A 16975-nucleotide genomic window follows, 5' to 3' on the forward strand; every position below is an offset into this window, starting at 1 on the left:
GAGAAATCAGTACGAGGTAGGTGAGTAAAAATCCCGAATATGAAAGTGAATGAAACAAAGAAAATGACAAGAGGGAATAAATCTGATAGCAAAGTTTACTTGGTTGATGAAATCTCTGGATGAAGGTAGCGTACATGGGTACACGGAGACAGACCGGATGGCGGAAAGCACAACAAACCAACAATACCATTCTCATTACTCTTGCTACAAGGTACAATAAAGGAATAAAGACTCATCTGAAACGAAGAAGGGTTCCGGGTGATAAACTCGTTTTTCTTTCCTCAACTATCCCCATCACAAAGGGGTTTCGACAAAGGAGCCATTATGTCCTTCAAGACAAAGAATCCCCCACATAATTCCCCTGGATACCGAAATCAGAATTCCGAGTCTTACGGCTCATTCCTCGTAGAAATAAGGATAGGACCTTGGCCTCGCATTATAAATAGAGCATCGGGAGCCATCTACAATACAGTCCATCATCAAATAACACACCACTTCTCTTCACTAACGCACACCACAAGTCTTCACCGCAAATCTCAAACCACAGCCATGTCCCAAAAGTCACCCGAAAAGCCTGAATATATCAGGTACGTGTCAGTATATACTGGCCCTGGTTTATTCTCGAACCTCCGGGATGAGTATGTGGATGCATGGTACACCCTCATGGTGGGCCGAAGCGGCAATATAATCAACGACGAGGATATTACACCCGAAACATCCTACATCAGAGAGGTTCAACTCCACTCGCACTTGCTGATCAAGGTAATCGTCAACGAGAAGAACCTTCCAGATCGGGTAATCCGCCATGCCGCCGCGCATACTGTCACCGGCCTCTTGACAGCTGAGCCAACGGCCTTTACAGCTTCTGGAGTGCAGGGGCTTTGTCAATCACACCGATTTGATTACGGAGATATGCCAGCTCCACTCAATGAAATCTGTTATGATTTTCCATGTGATCTGGAGCACGTTGTTCTTCGACTTGACCCTGGGCATCATCCAATGTTTCAGGGCGGATCTAAACCAACCACTGAAATCCCGCCCCGTGAGTGGACCCCTGCAGATATAGAGACGCAATATTCTAGCTATCCGGAGAGCTGCGCTGAGAGTATAGACTGCAGAGAGGAAAGACAAGGGTATCACAAAAGGTTGGGTGCTGATGCTGTAACATTTAGCAGGAGTTCAACTGGTGAGACCGAAGTCTTTGTCCACCATCAAGCTGCGCCGTTCGAGGAAATCTCGCGCTGGGGCATGATTGAGTGATTAACGGGACAATTAAAAGATCTATAGATACTTAGAGGATAGGTATTCTCACCTATCTTAATTTTATGATCTAACCCATCTTCACGACGCTATCAAATGTTCGAGTTCAGGCGAGAAAGTTCTCCAACCAAAATTGAGGGGAAAAAAGAAAAAGAAAAGAAAGAAAAGGAAAAAAAAAAGAAAAAGAAAAGAAAAAGAAAAGAAAGAACACAAAAAAAGAAAAAGGAAGAGTGTTTATTTGAAAGGGTTGTTATTGCTTATATCGTTTGGTCAATAGAAGAACATTCAGAAGGTCTTTTTCGAGTAATTTTCGAGTCTTTGTGAAATGACATTGTTGTAGAATGCAGTTGGTGGCTTTTCGATTGTTGAAACACAAACATTATGGAAGTTCTGTGCTTGAATATGGATTAGAGACATGCAAATGCAAAGGCATATTGCGTCATGACTGGAGTGGACCCAGAGGATATTTCTATCTAATTTCAATTCACATGATGCAGCTAATATAGGGCCCTTACAGACAGCAACATTCACGTCAATAAATTCTATCCTGCGGGAGATAACAAGGGCATGGTCTGTATGCCATATCTTAATTCTAGTTGAGAAGTAGTACTCGAGTATCATACTAGAAATTCACCGAAAGCACTAGGAGAGTGCCTAGAATATTTATCGCTTTTGCGATACCAGTATATGAATTTGTATGAGTTATGGACATTCCCTTTTAGTAGCTCGAAGCTCCGGTAGATTCCAGAAAGTGGTTAATAATTGATGCAACATATACAAGCATTCCTTTGTTTAAGTTCAACGAAAGAGACATAATAATACCCTTTCAGTGCCCATCTAATTGAAGCTCTCAACCCAATCACCCTTTCCCGTTTCTTATGAGTCATTCTGACTACAGGAGGTTAATTCTTCATATATCTTCCACTTATGAATATTCCAATGGCCTACACCTCAAGATGCCTCGCAACTGGGAGTCGTCCTATAATGACCTGAAGCGACTCCAAAACATCTTTAACGAGCATTGCGAGGCAATAAAACGAACTCTAAACTGAGACTGGGTGGCGATCACCCACCACGATACTAGTGGACTTCATCAACACTCCTGCTATTCAGTATCTATCAAAAGCGATTATACTATCCAGTCGACCGCCCACCATGTGTACGTTGTTGGCCACGAAAGTGATCAGAATACGCCTGCCGAGAGTGAAGACGACTTTGAGTTTGGTGAAGCCTACCGCAATGCTACCCACAATTTGGTGACGGATCATGGAGATGATATTGATCATACCTCTACAGATGATGCTTGGACAGTTAATGTTTGAGTAAGAAGATCGTTGCCCGGCGTGGATGGAAATAGCTCGCGGGCGTGGGACCACTTTGACGGACCAGTCCCGAGTTCTTACCGTTTCTTTGGGCTTTCTTACTGACCTCCTCCATCTTTTTGTTTACCGACTCTGAAACGTGTTTGAATTTGCGGTTTCGTTCGTTCTAGCTAAGAAAATGAGGGGTGAAGGGAAAATCTCCTAAAAAGAAATTGCCTGGTGCACAAGCACCAGTTGTAACACCTTGAGTTCCAACTTTGATTCTCCGTAGACATATGAACTGATAATCGTCTGTTTAAGGCAATATTGTTTCAGGCTAATCTGTTTAGAGACAGCTAGATAGTCTTGGAAGTTGGTCATTGTCCCCCGAGGGCTGTCTTTGAGGCTTGAATTCTAGATGACATAATACGGCCCAGACAAAGTTGAAGTAATACCAAAGATTTCAAGTTTTATATCGCTTATCACTTTTTTAAACGTTGTTGGATCTTATCTTGGACCAATTTTAAAGCTTCGTCCGGATTACCAGAGGACTAGTCATACGCCAGGTCTATTGAGGTATTGCCAGTCTATGATACAGAGTTCCCATTTTTTGCTTCATCTACTTTGTGCTGGCAGATGGCATCCAATCCAATCAGTATACAGCATAATGAATATGGCGCGGAGGCTCCACCAATCAGCAAGAACCTGCCAAAGGAGGATCCCGTCAGTAAAAGGACGTACACGGAATGACGAAGGCACAAAAGCACCATAAACAGACTGTAGACGGGCATAAATACTCAGCAGATCCCACAGCCAAGTTATATTTACTCCAATATTTACCCTTGCCACCATACCATTTGTTCCTCCCTCCCCAGACAAGTGCATAGTCGCAAATACTCAACCTCTGAGCTGTCGACTTTTCAATTTGAAATAAATATGGCTTCTAAAAACCAGAGCTCAATCTTCTTCGTGTCCGTGGGTATCGGCCCCATGGAACTCAGCAATTTAATGGACCGGTACGAGCTAGCCCACAAGCGCTTATCCGAGAACCACTCATACGACGTGTACCACACTGCCCCCGAGCGGGATGGATTCGCCCTCGTCTTCAAAGTCTCCGTGGTTATGGAGAATCCAATCCACGAGTTCCGAGAAGTTGCTCGTCTTGAGGCCATGAAGTTACTGAATACCTGTCTTAATCCGAAGGCAGAGGATAATTTATTCGTTGGTCTCCAGCCATTCTCTCATCCGACGTTTAATCGCGCAACGAGGCAACCGTACGCAGCTGGGTATGTTGCTCCGATGCAGTTGACGCAGCAAGAAATCCGAGATGAAGCGCAGGATAAGAGGGATCATGATGAGTATCAGTTCGTGAATGTTGAGGATATGGTGGCAGAGCCTGGGGATGAGCAAGGTAATGTACATTCTATGGGCTAGTAGGGATGCTTGTTCCCTGTGCATGTGTTTTTGAGTTAGGTCTATGGTCTGTTCTGTAGTTCTATACTGTCAGATTGAGCACCATTAAAAGCCCCTCCCCCCCAAACCAAAAAAATAAAAAACAAAAAGAAGAGAAAATAAAAAAGCAAGCGGAAGATAAAAAATGCCTTTCAAAAAAGTCGCATATTCTAGGAAGTACAGTTTTCTTTGCAGACGTTCGCATTTACACGTCATCCCACAACCCTCTCATCGCTTAAAAAGTGCATCAAGCCTTACGGCCTCTTCACAGTGTATATCTTTCTTAATTGGGCTTGTATAAGATGAAGTGTCCATGTTGTGGAGATAGTTGCACATGAAACCATTACCAACATGGACATACCACGGCTACGAAACATAATCCACGCGCTGAATTAAACCCACCGCATTTAGACCAGAAGAAATACCACCACACAAAACTCTACTATACCTTTGAAATCTTCTTACCGCTCTTTCAGCCACACCTTGACTCTAAGTAAAACACCTATTCACACACGGGTGACATCCGGATACTCCGCACACTCGTAAGAGCACATATTGAAGCCCTCACTATTTTCTTTTATATGATGCACCATTTGTGCTTCTCACACTACCACATACAGAGGACCCAAGAGCACCAAAACAACCTTTTCGTCCATACTACGCGGGAAATCTAGCCAGAAATTCACCTAAAAGTGTTCATATCCGAGAAGTCCGCCCCTTCACTACCAGGGCCGCAACGCACCAAAAACCCAAGTAAATCAGGCGCCGCTGCCTCGCAGATCCAAACCATCGCTAGGCAACCTCTCCTTTACCGTGTTTCGGGTGCCCGGCAGCCACACGGCTGTATAGTGAGACAGACGTGGCCCAGGTGGCCCATTAATTCAGTACAACATTAGATGACATTTTACCTGTATCGCAAAATTGGCACCAATCCCTTTCAAACCCCCTATCATCTTTTCAGTACTGTTTCCGAATCATCAGCAGTTCCAATCGCTGGATCGGTGCATCTGTTCAGCTGCTCTTAGATGCCAAAACCGAAATAGAAATGAGGACTCACTTGCGCAAGGACGGACGGCATGGAGAGTGGCTGTTTGGGGACGGCCCGCTCCGATTCCGATTCGATGAATTTCATCTGACCCCTAGGTAGATTTGTGCCCAAAAGGCAAGACACCATTGCGACACGCCAATAGAAATACGTCAAAGATGAGACCTGGGAGACGCCCAGAGCACGAAGAAGGTGTTTTTGCCCGGCTGGTATTTGTCAACGCGTTGAGCAACGAAACAGGCATTGGCAAGCTGCCTCATTCCCTCTTCTATTTCCATTTCTCCTGGCAGCCAGTTTTCTTTCTCCTGGTAGCCAAGTGCATTCTCCTGACAGCTAATTCCATTTTCCCTGGTGGCCGACTCTATTTCTCCCAGTAGCTGGGTGCATCTCCTCTGGCAGCCAATTCGATTTCTCCTGGTAGCTAAGTGCATTCTCCTGGTCGCCAATTGCATTTTTTTCTGGAAGCTAATTGAAGCTTGAGTAGAAGCAAACTATTCGAAGAAAGAAAAGATGTTTTGCTGCGGATGCGCCAGACGCTGGTGGAAAGGACCTTCCGAGGCGACGCCGAGCGCCGAAGAGACAAACGCAAACCACAGCCCCGAAGCAAGCGTTGGCCCGACTTTGAATGTAACGGGCAATACCAATGCTACGGAGACTGAAGCACCCGAGAACGCGCCGGGCATGACCGCGAGGGATATCTGGAAGACTGCGTTCGAGGAGCTCCGCGACGAGAGGTCGACACAGTCTCTTGTGGCTGAATATGAGGAGTTCTTTCGTCGAGAGCATCCCGATCTCCTCCCAGAAGGGGAGAGTATGTTTGGTCCTGATATCCAGAGAGAACCCTTACTGACATGCACTCTTGAACCAGGCGCCGATTTTACATTGCGGATCGGCGACTTCTACCAGTGCAACCCAGACCTGTTCTTGGAGAAATTGACACAGGCTCGGATCAAGGAGATCCAGGACTCCGGATGTACGAGGGACATCTTCCTGGCAGGTGTGAAAATGGTGGATAGAATCAAAAAGACCGTCGGGGAAGCACTCTCATCTTGCCCTCCTGCGGCCGGTGGGTGGGCATTGGCTTGTCTGATTGCTGTACCAGTGAGCGACTGACCTTGAAATTATTCCTTGGGGGGATTGCTGACATCATACAGATTACACAGAATCTGGAACAGATGAATGCCCACGACAAGGGGCTCACACATGTTATATCCCGGTTGCCATGGTATTCTCACCTAATCGAGTTGGTCAATGCCGACACATGGAGCGACAAGCCGACAAGCCCATCCCGCACCAGTATCATTCGAAAGTCTCTCGTCGATCTCTACAAACTTCTTGTTGAATATCAACTCCGCAGTCTCCGTGCCCACAACCGCAAGTGGAGGGAAATCCTTTCGAACACTGTTAAGTGGAACGACTGGGAAAAGAGCTTAGATTCCATAAAAGAACTGGAAAAAGAGCTGATGGAACATATTGAATTCTGCAGCCAAGCCGACTACCGAGAAAAGATTCATCAGATGCTGAAGAACACGGAAGGGCTTCCTGACTTCATAAATCAGTGTCACGAGGAGAGACGCAATCTTAGGGATAATCGCATCGATTCCGAGGCTGAAATCGCCTTTGAAGGATTCGAGAAATTCGACCTCGACGAGTCCGAACTGGACACCATAACATATGACGATTATGTGGCTGGAATCGAGAAACAGGAGACAAATACCGGTCACGGTGTTCTAGAGCACCAGTCCTACTTGGAATGGAAAGAGAGCGAACGAGGTGCTCTTGTTGTGGTAGCTCGTCCTGGAACTGGAAAGTCCGTGCTCGCAAATCATTCGCGAGGTCTGTTTTCAGAACAAAATGATCAAATAGTGTGCTCCTTTTTCTTCAAGGATATCAGCCGTGGTCAAACAGATCCGACGGTCGCTCTGCGCAAAATCTTTTATGAGCTTTTGCAAGGATTGCCGAGGCTCCCAGATCCCAGAACCTTGAAAGATATCAAAAAATTGAAAAAGAAGGAAATCCGACTTTTGAATAACAAGGTCTGGAAGATCATCAGCAGGATAAGTCGGCATCATCGTGTGACGATTGTCCTTGATGGGCTCGATGAATCCGATCAGTTCAACAGAAAACGCCTTCTAGACAGAATCGGGAGGTTCCAGTCGGACTTTCCAGACGCCAGAGTCAAATTCCTCTTAACCACGAGGCCTCTGAGCGACCTGACCGATGAGCTTGAATGGTGCATATTAAATCTTGACGACGATGTCGACTGTCGTAGTGCTCTACGAAGTGACATTCTCCATGTCGCGAAAGTAAAGCTGGAAAATCTTGCAAAGGACAAGGGGATTAGCCGCCCGAAGACAGAAGAGCTCCTGAAAATTCTCCAATGTCATCAGCACTCGACATATCTCTTCGTTAAGTTGCTATTTATCTATGTCCAAAAGTTCCCCGCATTTGATCAAGACTGGGCCGAAGTCTTCAAAACCGTTCCAACAACTGTGTATCAAGCCTATAAAGCTTTGTTGGAAACGGTAAGTGAAGATGACATACCATATGTGAGAGCAATTATCCAAATTGTGCTTGCAGCGACCAGACCACTGTCAGTCATGGAACTCCAAATTGCGGTGAAACTCACGTTGAGGGAGCGGCGGCATTGCGAGACCGAAGACGACCTTTCCCTGCATTCAGATTGGTTGATGGAGAATATTGTTCGTCAGAAATGTGGTTTCCTGTTAGATGTCGTGGCCGGTCGAGTCTACTTCCTCCACCAGACTGTGAAGGACTATCTTGTCTCAGAGGAGGATGAGAGTCAGTTCCCGGGCTGGCTGCCAAAATCGGACCTTGCAAATTGCCACGGGGTGTTGGCAAATGCGTGCATGAAGTATATTTCGCTTCCTTTCATCGCGAATAATCCAGGGTTCAAAGCTATTGAAGAGTACATGATACTCCCCCGGATTGCCCAGCTCACCTACCACACGTGGTGCAGAAATAACTTTCTATTCGGAAAATACGCATTTTCGAGTTGGATTGTGCACTTTGCACAGAAACATAAAGAGACACAGGACAGTGCCGCATTGCTCGACATCGTTATAGGTCAATTCGGTTGTTCGTTGGTAGACCTGGCCGTTAGCATATTTTGCTGCTCAAGTCTGCCAACACTCGAAGAGGCGCAGGTGTTACAGAACGCCCTCCCAAAGGACTACGCTGACAAAACCGATATCTTCAATTCCTTGAGCCAGGGATTTATCCAAAAGTCTTTCAGCGCCGGCGTCTCTGCGGATCTCCGTTATGGCATTGATTTGGCTCGATTGGCCATTGCCCACACCAGCGACTGCGACCCAAAGTTAGGTAGGAGATTGGGGATCCTTGCCCAGGGACTGACCTGCAAATATGAGCGACGTGAATCATCACGATTCGTAGGTGCATTGATAGAGGCCATGTTGACATCCGAAAAGGCAGTGGAACGCTCGGTGGGAGACCCTGACAGGGCGAACGCTTTAATTCGACGCGCCTCCGTCCTTCGGCTCCGTTTCAAGAAGTCGCACCACATTCGAGATATAGATCGGGCTATCTTGGATGCTCACGAGGCTGTCGACATTGGCCACGATATCTTTTTCCATACTATAGAGCTTGCACTGACCCTCTGCGACCGTGCAGTGGCGAGGGACGCCGATGACGACCTTAAAAAGGCCATGGACAGCATGGAAAAGATACTAGAAACCGTGCCGGACATTCCACAGTACCTAAGCGCGGGATCTGTTGCCATGGGCCATTGTTTCCACTCCCGGTATCTAATGCGAGGGAACTTGGAGGATCTGGAGAAGGCGGCGGACAGGTATAGAGAGGCCGTTCTTCGTTTTCCGACTACCTCCAATGGGGTGATCCCACAATGCAAGAAATTGGTCCTCATTCTACGTACCCTTTTCCAAAAGACAAAGGACACGAAGTTCCTAACTGAAGGAATCAAATTTTTGGAGCAGCGGAGGGAGCTACTAGACAAGAGCCATCCCGATTATCCAACTGTCTTGCAGCACTTCATTGCGTCTTGCTCGGTCATGCGAGAGGATCTAGATCGAGCTTGCTCTTCGTTATGATCATGACTGGAATCCGGAAGCTGGTTTAACAACGTTACCAAGTTCATTTTGCGGAGAGGACTGGGAGAATGTGAGGAGAGAAACACAGTCTAATGTTTCGGCATCTGGAACAGATTGAAAAAGTGTGCCATTTTCGGCGTCAATTTCACTGCTCATATCTGAGAATGTATGTGCTGCCTGTTCCCGAGTAAATATTTCATTGTACAGTTCTTCTACAGTCCTTAAGTTATATACGTTGTTTCTATTCTTTTTTCTTTTTTTTTCTTTTCTTTTCTTTTTTTTTTTTTTGCTTACAGCGCTATTCTATAATTTCATTCTTCTTTCTCACATTTTCCGTTCAATACTTTTGTCTTCTACGTTGACCGAGTACTATAAAAAACAATTGGCCCTTCCCCTTCAAGTATTCCAAGTCCGCAGTTTGTTCTCCAGACACGACTGATCCAAAAGGGTTAAAAGATCATAATTGCCGCCGCGCCGGTAAGGCTTATTGCATGGGTAGAAGCTTGAGTAGCACTTCATGCAGAGTGAGATTTTAATTCATCGATGATTTGTGTAATAAACTCCATCTAATTACTCTATCTTTTTATCTACTCTAACATGATCAACATTTAGATGACTCCTACTGTTCAAGCAACAACCTTCATCCCCACAAACAACACTCTCGCCACAAAGATAATCCCCGTCCCAAGCACCGACGCCACCCCAGCGAAAATAATCGCCGCATTGTAGCTCCCATACGCACTGATCATGGCCCCGGTGATCGGCGTCCCCGTCAACCCCGCCAAACTGAGCACTCCCAGCGCCATGCCCATATACGAACCGATCTGGTTCGGCTGCGGCGCCGTCATGGCAATCGTCGCCGTGAACAGCGAGATGATCGTCCCGCTGAAGAAGCCAAACAGCACGGAGAACGCGATCATCCCGCTTTGCGAGGTGATGCGCAGCCAGCAGAGGATGAGGATGCCGCAGATAATGGACGCTCCGGACAGGGTGTTGAAGCGACCGATGTGGTTTGCGACGGCGCCGCCGAGGAGTCGGCCGACGAGGGACCCGGCGTTGAGGATGGCGATGAGGTAGAATGAGAGGTCGACGCTGATGGAGATGGATTGGGCGTATCCGGGGATGAAGTAGAAGGGGACGAAGAGGGCCCAGATGACGAGGAACAGGCCGATGATTTGGACGGTGTAGCCGGGATGCTTCCATGCTTCGAGCAGGAATGGAGGGCCGGTGCGTCGGCGCGGGACGTTGGAGGTGATGGAGGCGCAGGCGATGATGCTGAGCGCGAGCATGATGAAGCCGAGGACGCGGACGGACCAGCCGAAGCCGAGGTCTGAGCGGTTGAGCATGCGGTTCAGAGCGATAGGAAAGATGATTCCGGCGAGCGAGGATCCGCTGGTTGCGATTCCCATGGCGAGTGGGCGTCGTTGGAAGAAATATTGGTTGACGGCGGTTAGCGTGGGGGTGTATGTCAAGCCGTTTGCGATGCCTCCTAGGACACCCTGTGCTAGGATGAACTGGTAGTACTCCGTGCACAGGCTCGTCAACATAACTGATAGGATGAAGAGTAGCGAACACGGGATCATGATGATCTGGTGGTTGTTAGTTTAGGGATATCTGCAATATAAGGTTGATTAAACTCACCCTAGGCCCGTAAAGATCCATCAGCGGCCCCGAGACCAGTCCTGCCGAAAACATGAAGAAGACCTGCAGCGAGCCAATCCAGGCAATGTTGGAGTCACTTTGATCTTTGAGAAGTGTTTGTCCGTAGTATGCTTCGTAGATACTACAATTGTTAGAACTGGGGCAATTGAGGCCTACAAGAAGTAAGGGACTTACCCAAAGGCATTGATATATCCAAATGTGTTGAACATCACACACCAGCACGATAGGACTGCCATCCATGCTTTGAATCCGCCTTCTGGGAATGCCGGTGGCTTCGGAGGGAGATTCTCCTCGTTCCCAGACAACTGTTTCTCGGCGTTGTTGGACATTCCGGTCGTATATATTGAATTAGGCTGGCATAAGCTCAGATAGATTTTAATATTCCATGGATATCCCAGCATGAAGCCATTGACTGTAGATATACAAGTCTTGCTGTCGACAGCGCACCGGCGTTTCGGAGTTCGATTCCCAAAGGAGTTGAAATGCCGAGGCCGAGCCGAGGCTTGGCATCTTGGACTTGATGACTCATCTGCCAGATGTCCGACAGCCAATCACGTGGCCCAGAGGCTGGATCGGAGATGCGCGTTTTGTCCGAATCCTGACCGTAATTGCTTCATCCATCGGCCTGACTCTAAACCAGCAAGCATTGGATTGTACGTTATGGATCCACATGGCCTTAGTTGAGTTGTTGCCAATGCATCCTGTCCCACAGGGCTGATTACGTGTTGCCTAACCACTAGTTTGTTCAATCTTGCATGACTACCAAGCTAAACATGCATTGCAATAAGCCCACACAAATCCCAAATATGAAAATACCATGGCTTACAGAAAATTCACGACTTAACCAGAAAATGCCACTGAATAAACAGCAGCCCAAATTCAACAAGTCGCTAAGGAAACATCGTCGCAATTACGGTATCCGTATACGCCCACAAGAGGGACGAATGGTCCGCACAAAAGCTCCGCCCGGTATAGAATGTATTCCGTCGCCCTTGCAAAGCATAGAGCTGGTGATAGAAACCCGCCTGGATATCCTCCGCTGATACCATAGGCGACGCGGGCGAGTGGTTCGCTAGCAGAACCAACTCCGGCGCCGTCACGTTGTATGTTCCGGCGTCTTTCATGCGGCGGAGATCAGACTGGATGAGCTCGATGGCGTCTCGCGCGGTGAAGTTCTCGTCGGCAATTATCTCGCTGGTGACGTATCCGCGAACGCCTGGATAACGAAGGCGCCAGGCGAACGGTGTCCGAGGTAGACTTCCGGGTCCGTTCTCGGGGTGCGTGTTGATTACGGTGACGGCGTCGGGGATGCCGGTGTTGTTCAGCACGGCGACGAAGTAGCTGTTCCATTTCCATTTTTGGAAGATCTCGAGTTCGGTGTCGTCCAGGTCGAAGGGTTGGACATGGTCGACTTTGGGCGGAATGGTGATGAGAAGCTTCTGTGCCTGGATCAATTTCGAGGTCCCGTTGGCTCCTTGCACGACGGCCTGCACTGAGCTGAGTGATCGTTCGGTCTGAGAGACGGTGCTGTTGAAGAGAACGTCTTGACCAAGCACCTCGGCAGCCTTGCGATATAGATCCATACCCCCGTTCCTAGGGGTCATGAATCCTCGTAGCAGGGCATCAACCTGCGGGACCCCGAAGCTTTGCAGCACGTATACAGTCGGCACGTCCAGCAGATTTCCTACCTCTTGACTGAAAGTGAAAATTATACCCAACGCCCCTTCAAGCCGGTGCTTGCTCACGAACTCGCCGAATGGACGCCACAGTTCCTCGGGAACTGGATCTGGGAGATTCAGCGTTCCATCGCGAAGGTAGTCGTACTTTTCGATCACGCTGCGGTATAAAAGCGCCCCCGTCAGAGTGCCGTTCGGAGGAGGGACCCGCATGCCGGTCTGGAAGTTGACATTTTCCGTGATTAAGGTGTCTGGGAGCAGTGTTCGCCAGTCGACCCCGAGTCGTGTGAAGTAGTTCCGCGATAGTTCGTCGTTGATCACGCCCTCGACGCCGTAGTCGAAGTGCTGGCCATTCCCAAGGTAGTATGTCTCCGTATGGCCGCCGAGATAGTCGCTGTTTTCGACTACCACGACGGACTTTCCTTGGTCTTTTAGGCGAATTGCCGCGTATGTCCCTGTAGACCCGCCGCCGATGATGCAGACATCGCGAGTGATGGTGTCTTCTGGTGCAAATGATAGGTTGGAGATCTGAGCTGCCTTTGCAAGCGTCGCCGCAGCTAACAGCACGACTGTGGGTGATCTGAGTGAAGATATGCGGGACGCCATTTTCGTTTCAACCGACGAAGGGAGGTCCCTAAGGCTTAATTAATAGGAATGAAATCACAACCCATGGATCAGCTGGAACATGGGGCCTCAAAACCAATAGCGTGACGCCTTAGAGTTTGGTGGGCTGACACGAAATGGCCGTACTGGGGAAATACTACATTTCGCCTCGTCCAAGGTGCTACAGTGCCCCTGGGGGGCTTAACCACGCCTATATTAGGGGAGTTCAGAACATCTTGATTATAGTTTTCTGTTGTACACAAAAAGTACATTTTCACCTGGTGCTAATTATTCCCTGCTCATGCAGTCGTTCCCACATAGCCTAGGTAAAATCTCCAACTTAGACATTATTGATAACACGCTGCAACTCCCCAAAGGCAGCCGTGATATCCTCCTTCTCACGAGCCCAAAACGTCCCCTCTCCTGTCAAACCCAAATCACCCCCCTCCGCCCCCTTCATCAGCACATCCCTGTCCGGAAAAGCCAGAAGAACCATCCTTTCGACCGGTGTCATCCGCAACCCCTGTAGAACCTGACGCAGCTGCGCCGCCGCCTTCCCACCGCCATGTCCCCCATAACTGACAATCAACGCCGGCTTCCCCGTCCACTCGTGGTAGAGATAATCCAGCGCGTTCTTGACACTAGCCGGATAGCCCCAGTTATATTGCGGAGTGACGAAGATGAAGGCGTCGTGGGCGGCGATTTCTCGCGACCACGCCTGTGTGTGGGAGTGTGTGTATTGATCGGGTGATTTGATCTGTGATGGTATCCCGGGCTCGTTACACAGTGGAAGGTTCCACACGGCGAGATCTATGAGTGAAAGATCCGTCGTCGGGAAGGCCTGCGTGATCGTCTCGTGCACGAAGTCTGCGATCTGTGGTCCTACGCGCGGATTGCGCTGGCTGCAGATAACGAGGCCGATTTTGGGTGACATTTTGGTATGGGTAGATTTAATAGAATTGTTTCTACGGGTTGCCTGCGATGTTTTATATGCTCCGCGGGTCGTCGGGGATGTTATATCCGACCCGGACTATCTCCGAGGTATCCCGAAAAGAGATTTACCATCAGTTCTAAGACTGTACAATACAGCGTAGCTTCAATTAATAGGGGAGTTTATGCAGTTCGTTCTACTGAGACCCAGTTTAGGATCATCTTAGAATTGTTACTTGTCTCTACAGTACTGGATGTATCGAGTTTCAGTCTACAGACGCCCCAGCGAGGAGTAGTAAAACAATCTGATTATAATCCTAAAAAGATTCCACCCATTTCCAGTACCTAGAAATCCACGCGAAAGAGATTGAAAAAGAATAAAAAAGAATAAAAAAGAAAGAAAAAGAAAGAAAAAGAAATTAAACAATAAGACCGTGTAAAGCTCTCATGGCATTGCGCCCACATGGAGAATCAAATCCTCAAATTCGCCCGAATTCCCAGCCTCAAGCTTCGTATACTCCCCGCCATCGCGGCCAAAAGACCATGAAACCACCGTCGTTGGGACCTTATCGTGTGATTTAACCGATGTGAGAAACTTCGTCCCGCGCTCGTTCACCTGAGGAAAGTCCTTCAAGGTCGGGGTCAGGTGGACGTTAAGCGCGTAAAATCCAACTCTGGTCATTTCCCCAGTTGGGTACTTCATAGTGACAGCGAACAAGGTCCCTCGCGGGTCGAGGTATTTTTTCATCTCCTGCAGCTTGTCCTCGCTGGGTGGAGGGGAGCCTCCGAGTGCGGCGAGCTGGTCTGCTTGTTTGCGCGACAGGGGTTCCGCAAGGGGCCAGTAAAAGTTCACCGTCATAGCGTCGTAGTCGGCGGCGATGAATCGGACTTTGTCCAAACCTGCGGATTGGAGGGTATCGAATTGGTCCTGCATTCCGTTCGGGATGCCAGGTGCTCGAAGGAGGGTTTTGATTGAGCAGAGAGGGCTGATTAGGAGCCAGGTCTTGGCTATGGTTGCCTTTGTGGCACTGAAGTCGGGCCAGAAAGCAGGAGTTTGGTCTTGATGGCACAAGAAGTGCCATAGTCCCATCAAGGGAATGAACGGGTGGCTAGGGTCCAGTAGACCGGCCTCAATGGCCGCCTTCATTGTGTCATGGGCATTGAATAGGAATAGACGGTAGTTTAGAGTGTCATTGGGCCGGTCTTTGCTGCGGAACACGACACAACCCTCTTGAAAGTATTTGTCAAACTTTGTGAGGACGTTTTCCACGGCGGGTTTGTCGATGGAGGAATTGACCTCTTTCGCAAGACTTTCAAGGTCAGACAAGAATCGAGAAGAGGAGAATTCCGTTGCAGTTTCGGGACGGAACACTGATTCTGTATAATGAGGCATGATGGCTGGAGTTGAATGATTATCAAGGCAATCTCGAAGTTTAGAAAATATTCTGAACAATGAATTCGAGCCCGGGGGCTTGAGAGGTAAATATATACACAGAAGGCTGTCAGATTTTATTGCAATTTTCTAAGATAATATAGACAAGGCATAATCAAGTCCTAACATCTGAAAAGACTTCAAAACCCCAAAATGCCAAGTTTCCTAATGTAGCCTTTGAACCAATGGCCGCATGGGAACTCGTTAGTTGTGAGAAAGGCACTGCATCCAAATCACAATTGTCTTGGCCAACGGGCCACGGCTCATTTCCTTCCAAGTAGAGGCATATGCAGATAACCTTCCGGACGTGAGCGCTAGCAAGGGGGCCCTTGGCTGTGTTGCAGCTTTCGAAATATCCAAGACAATGAGCGTCCTTGGGATACACCATGGATGAAGCCCAATATCTCCAGTGGAGTTGCGGAAGGAGCATCCTGCCAAAAGCTTGGTTATGGGCATGGCGAGAGAAGGATGATTAGGATGGAAGATCTGGTTATTCGGCTCAATTTCTTTACAAGCAAATTCCTGCCGCTGTTTCATGGTGCTAGCCGTGCCACCCGATGCTTATGAGACACGGAGGAGGTAGTTGTTCGTCCGTACTTGCATACTAGTCTTCTATTAGAAGTAGGTATAGCTGGATAATATTGAAGGCCACTAGTAGAATCACCCTATAATATTAGCAAATGCCCCTTACGAATACGGAGTACGGAGACGGAGTACGTGACCATACGTGGGGGCCAATATAAATTCTAGATTACTGCGTACTCCGTAGATTCCCGTCTGCCTTGTTGGTGTGCCATTAGCGAGATGTCAGGATTTAGTGCTGTACTGCGTAGTGTCTAGCGCTAGTCTTCGTGTTGGATACCCCATTGGGTATCTCGGCCAACAACTTTTGATATAAAATTTTTTCAGAGTCGAAAGCATAACTTGTTACGCTGATTGGGTGCGATAACTAGTAAGGTGTCAGAAAGAATTTCAGAATTCAAGACATTCTAGTACTGAAAGTACGTAATCCCCCTGATCCAGTGCTACCTTTATCTTGCAGCTCTGATAGGCGTTGAGGCTTAGAAACTAATTAAACCTAGCATCGCGACACTAAATTCTGACATTGCGCCAACTGAACGCCGTATGTCTTACCTGGCCCACCATTTTACTGCACTAAGGGGCTAGTATAATAAGGGGTGGGGACATAGTGCCTCGGTAACAGCTATGATAGCGTGGAGTTCTCTTCCATTCTGTTCCTGCCATTTGAGCCTCTTGAGGTTTATATATGCGAACACAGCACAAAGCGTCCGGCTTTATATGCCAATGTTTCGCTAATAATGCAGCGATACGACCAGTAAATGCGCCCAATGGGAGTGTCCTGTATCCTGTAATTGTTGAGGCTGTAATACGTACGCTCTACCGGTTATAGTCGCTCGAGATGGAAATTAGTAGTAGGTCAAGGTTTATATTTCGTGTTGCGTCCAGCTTTTAAGATCACGTGTAGTAGGAAGACTCCCAACATTATCGGGAGTTGGGATGCTTAT

The 16975-nt window shown here is 48.0% G+C and overlaps 7 protein-coding genes across 7 annotated transcripts; 3 read left to right on the plus strand and 4 right to left on the minus strand.

Moving 5' to 3' along the window:
- Positions 1 to 549: 549 nt before the first annotated feature.
- On the plus strand, positions 550 to 1260 carry P170DRAFT_426660 (uncharacterized protein; the record flags this gene model as incomplete). Its single annotated transcript, XM_024847727.1, has 1 exon — positions 550 to 1260. One exon carries the CDS (start codon positions 550 to 552, stop codon positions 1258 to 1260), a length of 711 nt encoding a protein of 236 aa, XP_024705096.1.
- A 2237-nt stretch (positions 1261 to 3497) lies between these two features.
- P170DRAFT_426661 (uncharacterized protein) lies at positions 3498 to 4083 on the plus strand (the record flags this gene model as incomplete). Its single annotated transcript, XM_024847728.1, has 2 exons — positions 3498 to 3972; positions 4055 to 4083. 2 exons carry the CDS (start codon positions 3498 to 3500, stop codon positions 4081 to 4083), a joined length of 504 nt encoding a protein of 167 aa, XP_024705097.1.
- A 1485-nt stretch (positions 4084 to 5568) lies between these two features.
- P170DRAFT_426662 (uncharacterized protein) lies at positions 5569 to 9146 on the plus strand (the record flags this gene model as incomplete). Its single annotated transcript, XM_024847729.1, has 4 exons — positions 5569 to 5869; positions 5927 to 6159; positions 6213 to 6894; positions 6925 to 9146. 4 exons carry the CDS (start codon positions 5569 to 5571, stop codon positions 9144 to 9146), a joined length of 3438 nt encoding a protein of 1145 aa, XP_024705098.1.
- Positions 9147 to 9772: 626 nt separating this feature from the next.
- On the minus strand, positions 9773 to 11137 carry P170DRAFT_409397 (MCT family MFS transporter; the record flags this gene model as incomplete). Its single annotated transcript, XM_024846778.1, has 3 exons — positions 9773 to 10735; positions 10788 to 10929; positions 10983 to 11137. 3 exons carry the CDS (start codon positions 11135 to 11137, stop codon positions 9773 to 9775), a joined length of 1260 nt encoding a protein of 419 aa, XP_024705099.1.
- Positions 11138 to 11354: 217 nt separating this feature from the next.
- Positions 11355 to 13090, minus strand: P170DRAFT_409400 (NADPH-dependent FMN reductase Lot6; the record flags this gene model as incomplete). The annotated part of the gene is made up of 1 exon (XM_024846779.1): positions 11355 to 13090. One exon carries the CDS (start codon positions 13088 to 13090, stop codon positions 11699 to 11701), a length of 1392 nt encoding a protein of 463 aa, XP_024705100.1. The 3' UTR covers positions 11355 to 11698.
- Positions 13091 to 13335: 245 nt separating this feature from the next.
- On the minus strand, positions 13336 to 14025 carry P170DRAFT_437288 (flavin-dependent quinone reductase). Its single transcript, XM_024849330.1, has one exon. The coding sequence runs from the start codon at positions 14019 to 14021 to the stop codon at positions 13428 to 13430; it is 594 nt and encodes a 197-aa protein (XP_024705101.1). The 5' UTR covers positions 14022 to 14025; the 3' UTR covers positions 13336 to 13427.
- A 437-nt stretch (positions 14026 to 14462) lies between these two features.
- P170DRAFT_358697 (uncharacterized protein) lies at positions 14463 to 15410 on the minus strand (the record flags this gene model as incomplete). The annotated part of the gene is made up of 1 exon (XM_024844310.1): positions 14463 to 15410. The coding sequence occupies one exon, from the start codon at positions 15408 to 15410 to the stop codon at positions 14463 to 14465; it is 948 nt and encodes a 315-aa protein (XP_024705102.1).
- Positions 15411 to 16975: the final 1565 nt, after the last annotated feature.

This window comes from Aspergillus steynii (assembly GCF_002849105.1).
Source record: "Aspergillus steynii IBT 23096 chromosome Unknown P170scaffold_4, whole genome shotgun sequence".
NCBI classification, from domain to species: domain Eukaryota; kingdom Fungi; phylum Ascomycota; class Eurotiomycetes; order Eurotiales; family Aspergillaceae; genus Aspergillus; species Aspergillus steynii.